At 35.2% G+C, this 10,665-nt stretch overlaps 1 protein-coding gene across 2 annotated transcripts in view; it reads right to left on the bottom strand.

The window, feature by feature from the left end:
• LOC149802465 (cAMP-dependent protein kinase regulatory subunit-like) overlaps positions 1–3,802 on the bottom strand; it is a 255,972-nt gene extending 252,170 nt beyond the window's left edge. For both annotated transcript variants that reach the window (XR_016420033.1, XM_089951712.1), the window contains exon 1: positions 3,629–3,802. Coding sequence is in view for 1 of the 2 variants with exons in the window: in XM_089951712.1 (XP_089807838.1) it covers positions 3,629–3,796 (168 nt within the window). In the remaining variant the exon portion in view is untranslated. The remainder of the gene's footprint in view (positions 1–3,628) is intronic.
• Between the last annotated feature and the right edge of the window lie 6,863 nt (positions 3,803–10,665).

Genomic DNA, 10,665 nt, shown 5'->3' on the forward strand with positions numbered 1-10,665 from the left:
CTGCATGGTAGGGAATCTACTAATACTGCATGGTAGGGATACTACTAATACTGATACTGCATGGTAGGGATACTACTAATACTGATACTGCATGGTAGGGATACTACTGATACTGCATGGTATGGATACTACTAATACTGATACTGCATGGTAGGGACTCTACTTATACTGATACTGCATGGTAGGGATACTATGGATACTGCATGGTAGGGTTACTACTAATACTGATACTGCATAGGGATACTACTAATACTGCATGGTAGGGATACTACTGATACTGCATGGTAGGGATACTACTCATACTGCATGGTAGGGAATCTACTAATACTGCATGGTAGGGATAATACTAATAATGCATGGTATGGATACTACTGATACTGATACTGCATTGTAGGGATACTATTAATACTGCATGGTATGGATACTACTGATACCGATACTGCATAGTAGGGATACTACTAATACTGCTTCTGCATGGTAGGGATACTACTAACACTGATACTGCATGGTAGGGATACTACTAATACTAATAATGCATGGTAGGGATACTACTAATACTGATACTGCATGGTAGGGATAATACTAATACTGCATGGTATGGATACTACTGATACTGCATGGTAGAGATACTACTGATACTGCATGGTAGGGATACTACTAATACTGCATGGTATAGATACTACTAATACTGATACTGCATGGTAGAGATACTACTGATACTGCATGGTAGGGATACTACTAATACTGATACTACATGGTAGGGATACTACTGATACTGCATGGTAGGGATACTACTAATACTGCATGGTATAGATACTACTAATACTGATACTGCATGGTAGAGATACTACTGATACTGCATGGTAGAGATACTACTGATACTGCATGGTAGGGATACTACTAATACTGCATGGTATAGATACTACTAATACTGATACTGCATGGTAGAGATACTACTGATACTGCATGGTAGGGATACTACTAATACTGCATGGTATAGATACTACTGATACTGATACTGCATGGTAGGGATACTACTGGTACTGCATGGTAGGGATACTACTGGTACTGCATGGTAGGGATACTACTGATACTGCATGGTAGATATACTACTAATACTGCATGGTATGGAACTTGGGGTATAGTTAAGAGTTTAATGTTTTTTTCTGAGTTTATCGTGGCGTAAACTGTCAGTTACCAAATCACAAAGCAAATAACACCCAAGGGCATTATGTAAGCTGTGTGAGTTGGCACCTGACAATTTATACCATGATAAACTCATCAGAAATGTTACACTCTTATAATTGCAATTATTTATTATTTTTTTTATAGTTATTTTGTTTTTTTTAAAGATATTTCCTATCAGTTTTAGAGCCTGTTTAAGTGTATGAATTCTTCATCAGCAATGTTATATATAGCAACATCAATATCAAGCAAAAAATTCTACCAATGGTAGGTGATCTAAGGTTTTGAACATTCCACAGCATGATCTTAATCCTTTATCTAAACTGGCATGTGTTTTCTGAGTAAAAGTTCAATATTCAAAGCAAAGGATGTGTTGTTTTGTTTGACATATGAATGACTCTTGGATTTTATGCTATCATGAATTTATAGTGACTTGTGAATCATTATTGTCCAGGAAACATGAGTAAGCAATTTTCATGTCTTTCAATCTATTTTCATGTGGATTTAGGTTACGTACAGGGGCTACTTGCAAATGAATTTAAGACTATCGGTAAATGGTTATAGTGATAGGGGTCCAAGAGTCAAACAGTGCAAAACACTGACACTACCAGTAACAGTTAGCCGATTTCCCACCCAACCCACATCCTAACTATCAAGGTCGGCATCTTACACTGTATGACTGTGAATCCAATTGTTATAATCTTAGTCCTTGAACCCCCTCCTCCCAATCCCTATAGTTTCAAGGCCATTTGTAATAAGCTGCAGTGAAAGTGCTGTAGCCCCAATGTTCCTGGCAGCTTTTGAGTTTCCCAGCTTTTCTTTTTCAAATCTAGTCAAATAAAGAATTATTTATATTCAGAAAAAACTGCAAAGATGTGTTATTTGATTCTGTCAAATTGATTTATTCAGTTTTCTAAATAATATAAAAACCCACCATTTTTATTTTGCTTTAAATGCATGCAGAGTATATTCCTTCCAGTTCAGTGTTTACATTAGTTACATTGCATGTACTCTATTTATAGAAGCTAGTATAAAGTAGTTCTCCACACAGTTCATACAGAAATAAATGCAATTGGGTCTGATCACATATTCTGACCAATGAAAATCTTCCATTCATTTATCAACTGATGCAACTGCAATTATTGGCAGATAAAACTTGGGTGGTAAAGGATCATCACTTTCTCTACCAAGACCCTTAGTTCTACATGTAAGACCTTGATGCTGATATTTATGTTGTGGGCGTCAAGGTCTTACAGCCTAACTAATGGCGTTGTGTAGTGTGTTTTTATGTCAACTAACATTGTTACAAAAGTCAAATTTTCTGGAATATTTCAAACAACTGACAGCTAAAATAAAGATGCTTTTCTACAAAGTAAAGTCATAATGTTTTAGTCAGACTTTACTTACTCTAATGTCTTTTCACTAATAAATTCAAATTCTCACAAAAGAAACTGACCTGTTTTCAAGTTTCGTTGGCCTACATTTCAGTTGGCTGGAAAGCGATGAAAGCCAGATATGCCAAAATCCGGTTAAGTTGAAATATTATTCTTTAACGAAACGAATAAAAGTTTATTATGCCTATTGAAACAGTAAGCAATGGTTCATTTCATTCAAGAAACATATCCCCAACATGAACCTACTTGATATTACTTCGGCATACCTCGACTACCGTTGCATTGCAACAAATTCAAATGTATGTCAACGGAACGTGAAAATGCGTCCATTTGCTAGTATCATATTTTCATTCCATCAGGATAAAGACAGCACAGTAAGTATATTAATTACACATAAATTAGTGAAAGAGTGTCGATATAGGCTGCCAAGTGTGTGCGATGTTTCTGAAACTTTGATTACTCATTCCGATGTCAACGACACTGGAACATGCTATACAAGGCCGTTATTTGAATAGTAAGACATAGCACTAAAACAAAACCAACATGTGCTATGTCTTACATTGTAGAACTACCAAGACCCTTTTCATTGCCCCACCCCACGTGGCATCTCAAATGCTCACATCAAAAGTAGGAGAAACTAACTGTACCCTTTTATACCAGTTAAAAAAAATGACTATCTTCAGGTTTAAAAAAAATATAATATTCTGGAGCAAATGAATATCCCTTGAATCCCTTCGCCCCCTAGAAAATGTAATGGTCGTTCTGCAAGTACTGTATATACTATTAACTCGGATGTTATAACTCTACTGCAATGTTGTGGCCTCAGAAACGATCTTCGACAAAGCTACCTATGAAGTCATCAAACAATCTAAAGAAGCAAAACCAGTATTGTTGCAATAAATGTGCACGAGGAATATGTTTCAACTTAACCGAAGTTCAGCAGAAGAAAAAAAAAAAAAATCATGAATCGTGCATTGGTGTTGGCCCAACATTGAGATCTCCTTGGATGCCAGAAGCATACGAGCTTATTATAGAGCAATTCATCTTACCGTATCCAACTTGTCGAAGTAATCTCGCAGGAAGGTCACAGGGTTATCAGGGCGATTAATACATAGCTGAACTATGCAATCTTTCAAAAGTTGCTGAACGTTGTATTTCTGCACGTAAGTCTCACATTCTCTCAAGCTAGCTTGCTCTTCTTCTACGTTGGCTGCCATGTTTGCAGTATATGTGATTGACATTAAATTGGCAAAGCTTTTGTTAAACCAATAGTCATTGGTTTCTTTCCTATTAAATGTCCAATCAACATTAATCTCTGAAACCTGGAGAAGATGAAATCTAGGGGTGGTCTCAAATTACAAATAACAATAATTAAATAGATAATCTCAAAACTTAATTTTAAGTTACCTTGAAACATACCTTGAACTAACCTTGAATCTTCATTGTCTAAGCCACATAGCTTCGGTAAAGTCTTCTTTTTTTTTTTGGCATATGAGCATGTGGACCGATTAACGTAGCCAGACTATCTTAATTACCTTTAGGATATTCTTACAATATATAATAATTACTTAACAAAATGGATAACATAATTCCGTGATATCTTAGTCGGTGGTAAAGTTAAATAGAGCCGGGTTTTTTTACTTATATCAACATCATAAATTTTAATGGCTCAAACTTTTTTAGTGTTTTTTTTTTTATATCTATTTTAATAATCTTTTTTTCTTTTATTTTGTTATTAACCCCGTAATAGGTTGACCACTGGGTCGGGGAACCATGCCAATGTCACCTTACAATCAAACATGTCTGGTTATTAGATAATCTAACGAGAATAAATATAATCTACAGAAAAAGAAAACACACACACACGCATGCACACATGCATATGGCACACAATCTAGGTGACATGGACTTTGTGATATTACAGTATTTTGTCCCTGTTTAACATCAAGTCAGATACAAGTTACATGTTCATTATGGAGATCCATTTTTGAAGAAATTGGTCCTCTTTTTTATTTACCTTAGCAGTGTATTTTTCAATGTTCTTATGCATTGCAACTATTTGCTTAAAAGCAAAAAGAGAAGGATTTTTCATATTGAATCTGCAAGTATAAATATAATATTTTGCCAAAATTAGCAGGAAATTACACAAACTGTCCAGTTGTCCAGTTGTTCACTTTCTAAAAATGTTTCTTTTTTGGACAAATGTACAATATTTGGGCAAAATGGGGCAAAAGCTTCAATAAAACGGTACCAAAACCGTGAAGTAATACTACAATCATAAAAGAGATGCTCAGTGAATTTCACTCTTCAGAATGTACATTTGTTGTCATCAAATATGTTAATTCTTTTCAGAAAATCATTAGTAGTGATTATTCTATGGATTAATTTAAAGTTAAAAGAGATCAACTTGGTTCCCTTGGTGCATCATTTAGCCCGGCTATAAATCTCAGACCACTCCTCACTACTTATAGTTTTATTAAATACTTTCATCCAAGTTTCTTGCTTCGCAGTGTGTTGCCTTTTAGCTTTTATTAAGAGATCTTTGTAAACAAATTTGAGTGCATTTTCTTTTTGCAAGTTCATTATTTTATCCTCCTGCTTATCAAAATTATTATATACTACATGTTTTTATGGCGTCTTTCCGTGCTTTTGGAATTTAAGATATTAAGAAGAAGTATTTCAAAAAATCATCGCTTCTAGTTTTTTGTTTTATTATTTGAAAAGGTATTAAATTACCGTGATCATCTACTAGATCATTCACAATTTCAAAACCGGCTTCTGTCCAGGATTTGTATTGATAGAACATTTTAGGGGGAGACAAAATATAAAATACTCATGGATAGAGACTCGTTAGGACTTTGCGGTTCTACTTTCCCATTCGATATTGCCAAAATTTCATCTCTCCAAAAACTGTTTTTAATGAACTTAATAAAATATTTATAATTTTCTTCTCCCTAAATTCCAAATATCCTTTTTATTTCTGAGTATAGTTGTACTGACTAAGTTCTGCCACGTTCCAATTTCCTTTTCCAGTAATCTTTTAACCCATCTTATCTTAATATACCTAATGAATGAAAATATGTGTATTATATTTAGTCGTCCCTCTTTTTCTGGGGAAAATAGTATATCATGTTTTATTCTCTTTACTTTTCCACCCCATACAAACTTAAATAATGTGCTGAAAAAAAAATGTATGAATATGGGCAGAACAAGAGTTTTTACAACAATTTCTTTACCAACTATTGACAGATGTCTTTGACTCCAGCTTGCCAGTATTCGTTTTGCCTTTGTTAGTTTCTTCATATAATTAATTTCCACCATTTGTTGTAAATCTGGAGAAAATTCTATGCCAAGGAGTGTAAAGTTAGAAGAGGACCAAAATTAGGCCCATTTCGTGACATATTCTTTCATTAGAAAATTTCCTGTTTCCAATCCAAATAGCTTTGTTTTTGTTATGTTACATTTAAGTCCAGATAATAGAAAAAAAACTTGCAAGATATTCAGAGTTGCTTCTGGAAAAAGTTGAGATCCATCAAGAAGAATAAAAGCGTCATCGGCATACTGACCCAATTTATATTCACTAGCGTCAAAGATTAGTCCCCGTACATACATATTTTGCGTTAAAGTTATAGCTAAAATCTCAACTCCAATGATAAGAAAATAAGGTGCATGGGGATCTCCTTGACAACATCCTCTTTCAAGTCAAAAAAAAAAGATGACTATGCCCATTATTTATAACGCAACTTTTAGAGTGATTACAAAACAGTTTAAACCACTTACAAATGGAATCACCCTAGTTAAGAGATTGTAAAGCTTCTTCCACAGAGACCCAGTTAATTGAATGAAAGGCTTTTTCAAAATCTATTAACAATAATAAACCATATCTGTTTTCATTCTCAAGTTGGTCAATGATATCGTATGCTAGCCTGGTATTTTCTCCAATAAATATACCCTTCATATATCCTTTTTGAGTATCACTGGTTATTGATGGAAGCTTTTTAATCCTGTGTCTGGCTCAACTTGATTCCAATGAATCTAATAACTTAATACGATATCCCGGTCGCCTCACACATGACAGTTTTTGTTTACAGCGGGATATAAATATATATGATTACTTTTCACCCAAAAGTTCGTGCGTTTGGTTTGATTCCTGAGTTTATCACTCTGTTTGAAAACCAACTAAGCAGTCGAGATTTTTTAATTTATTTGTTTCCTTTCTTTCTCTTTCATCAATTTTTCATCTTATTTTCGCTGTTTGGGTACCTCTGACACATTCGGGTTGTTTTTTTTTTTTAAAGAAAAAGTCGAATAAAGGGAATCGAAATTTAAAAAAAAAAAATATAGATGCAGTGTGATTCATGACGCTCCACGTACGAGAGTTTACTTTTCACAGGTGCTGTCAGGATTTTCCACTCATCTATTAGACTCTGTAACAGCATTTTAAAATGTCATCGTTCACAACAACCTGTGACACGGATCTAGTGCGATTAAACCCTGTGGAGGCCCTTAGGCAGTCGAAATCTTGCCCCCCCCCCCCCCAAATTACCTCCTGATAAGTTTTATTACTATTATTTTGATCCGTTGTCGCGGGACCCCTAGGCCGGTGCCTACTCTGCCTATTTGGTAAGATTTGGTAATCCGGCACTGCACGGATCAGTGCTTTTCAATATTTTTTGTCGGAGTATGAATGAAATTTCACCCCATTGAAAACATGTCACAAATTTTGATGTTGATAGCCAGATGCAACAGATTTCAAATATCAGTAACAGCTGTTGAAAAATGACGTGGTTAATTATGTTCGTTATTCAATGCTGAACAACGAACCACTTTCAGTAAATGTTTCAGCCATGTACCTTAGTCAGTTTATTACAGCGTAAAATATTGAAATGAACGTGAACTGTTTAACTGTTTGAAGGGATGAACATCCCCCCCCCCCCCCCCCCAACATAATTATGAAAACATTATGCCTGCAAAAGTAAGAAAAATATACTGGATAAATTTTTTAAATCTCTTTTCGACTATTTACGCTTATAGGTCCAGTTTGGTATCGGTGTCTTCGTGTAACCGATTTTTTTTTTTTTAAATTGCGCGTGATCGCCACGTGATCAATTATGTATTTAAATGAATGGTAACAGATTAATTTATCTTGTATAGCACCATTTTAGTGTCATTAATTATGGGTTTTAAAATGTGTACGATATTTATATATCTTTTTATTTCATTATTAATATTATAATTCTGTTTTACTGATTCCACCAAAATTTTAAACAGTTTTAAGGAACACAAAATTTCATGACATTTCAACACAGTACATGTCTGCATTTTTAGGGATACATCTTTGTATGCACTAAGCATTTCATTAATACCGCCCTGGTAATAACACCACCCCGTTATTAGACCAATTTTTGTATGGTCTTTTAATCCACTAATAACACCACCCCATTCTCTAAATAAGAACACAGTATTATAAGTTCTATTAACACACTGGTCAAATCACTTGACATGATTACACTAGCGGCGTTAATGACAAGCGTCTCAATAAACCAAAAAAGTGGTTTGTTGGTGTCAAAATGGCGTGATATCAAAATTTGAGAAAATTATTGGCATCATTTGAGCCAAATTCAAACGATTAAAATATGTTTCTCATTTTTAGTTGATATCGAGCTTAGTTATTGAGACATACCGCTAGAAATGATATTATAATTTTAACAAATTAATCTATTGGGGAAAAACATGACTATATCCAAAGCTTACAGTGCACAGCTTGGACAATTTATTTTTAAAAAATAGTGAGCCAAGGAAGTACTGAAACTGTATTAAAAACAAATATCAGCACGTTTTTAAAAAAAAATAAATTAATTCATGTTTGTTTAGCATCTTACTTCAGAGGAAACTCACTACAAAGACCACTCGGCTATTAAGACCACATTCTGTCAATGTTATTGCTTATTTGATAAACGAATCTTACAATTAACTGTACTTATTCCAAAAGAATGAATATAATCAATTATACTGGAAGCAGAAAGAAATGCTTCAAATAAAATAAATGTTGAATATATGAAAGAAAACTAATATTTGTATCTTGATTTTCCTTCTCAGCTAATTTATGAACTGCTGTTGCTTAGGAAGACATATTGATATGATCTTCTATAACCGATGCACATTGATCATTGATCTGATCTTCCATAACGGATGCATATTGATCATTGATATGATCTACAATAACAGATGCACATTAATCATTGATCTGATCTTCCATAACCGATGCACATTGATCATTGATATGATATTCCATAACCGATGCACATTGATCATTGATCTGATCTTCAATAACCGATGCACATTAATCACTGATATGATCTTCCATAACCGATGCACATTGATCATTGATATGATCTTCCATAACCGATGCACATTGATCACTGATATGATCTTCCATAATAGATGAGCACAGAACATTTATCTGATCTTCTACAACAGATGCACAGAGAACACTGATTTGATCTTCCATAACAGATATACACAGAGCATTGCATCTGATTGTCAACAACAGATTCACACAAAACATAGATCTGATCTTCCCTAACAGATGGAAATCAAACAAAAAATTAATTTTACATAAAAGTAAATTTTTGTTCTGAAAGTATTTTCTTGTTATTCTCGCGCCTTATGGGGAAAAATCATATATATTATCCGACTTTATGTAACTACACCCGTCTGTCTTAGCGTCTTTATGCGTATGTACGCACGAGATTCAGTGATGTTCTCCAACTCCTCTTACACACCATTTAAGACACAAGTTGGAAAAATTTGGTATGTCATGTTCAATGTCCGCAGATATGCAGAGAGGATTTGAAATTTGTATTCGAACTGGGGTGGAGTGGAGTGAGGATGGAGTGGCCGCTTCACAAAAATAAACTAGATTTATTTCATAACTATTGCAGATAGATATCTGGAACTTGTCATGTGTAAATATGGAACCCAGTCCATCAAAATACGCGAGGTTGCCTAAGTGGTTAAAGCGTCCGCCTCGGATGCCTGAGGTCGCGTGTTCGAACCCCACCAAGTCATTCCAAAGATTTATAAAAATGGTACTAGCAGTTACCTCGCTTGGCGCTCAGCATTAAGAGTTTAGTGTTAGGACTGGTCGTCCTGGAGTCAGGATAATTTGACTGGGTACGAAATGATGCTACATGTCTGCAGCATAATTCCCCAGTGTTAGACATTACTATGAACTGCCACACTGCAGATATCGCAGCGATATCACTGGAAAATTGTTAAAGCTACGTTATAAATCGAAATCACACACACACACACACACACACACACACACAGGTATGTGTTATATCTTGGAGGTGGGAAAAGTTGCTCCGGAGTCCTAAGTTGAAAATATTTAAGATCTCTACAATATAATCATATATAAACTTACCGGCCATGAAAAGCTAGAATGCTTATGGATTCCAAATCAAACCCCATGTCATAGATTATCCCTCAAGGTGTACGGTAAGTTGGCCCCGAGTCCTAACCCTAACCTAATGGTCATGGATTAGCCCCCAAGGTGTACGGTAAGTTGGCTCCGAGTCCTAACCCTAACCTAATGGTCATGGATTAGCCCCCAAGGTGTACGGTAAGTTGGCTCCGAGTCCTAACCCTAACCTAATGGTCATGGATTAGCCCCCAAGGTGTACGGTAAGTTGGCTCCGAGTCCTAACCCTAACCTAATGGTCATGGATTAGCCGCCCAAGGTGTACGGTAAGTTGGCCCCGAGTCCTAATTCGGAAACTATTTGAAAACTTAACTCTGTAATCACATACACATTAAATGATCCCGAAAATTTAAGTTTAGATATTTCATCGTTAGTCTTTGTTGTTTGCCATGCACCCAGTCCGTGGATCAAACGCCCAGTCCGTGGATTAAACGTCCAGCCCATGTATTTGCGATGGTGGACCATCATATTTGTATAGTTTGTTTTTATAGTTGTTTCAGAGAACAAGCTTTTATTCTTAAAGAAGGGTGGACGATAAAGACGTTGTGTATTTTCCATATTTGTCCGATGATCTTGAAAAAGGATGCATGACAAAGACGT

The sequence above is a fragment of the Sinohyriopsis cumingii genome, chromosome 3, assembly GCF_028554795.1.
Source record: "Sinohyriopsis cumingii isolate HCF-2022 chromosome 3, ASM2855479v2, whole genome shotgun sequence".
NCBI classification, from domain to species: domain Eukaryota; kingdom Metazoa; phylum Mollusca; class Bivalvia; order Unionida; family Unionidae; genus Sinohyriopsis; species Sinohyriopsis cumingii.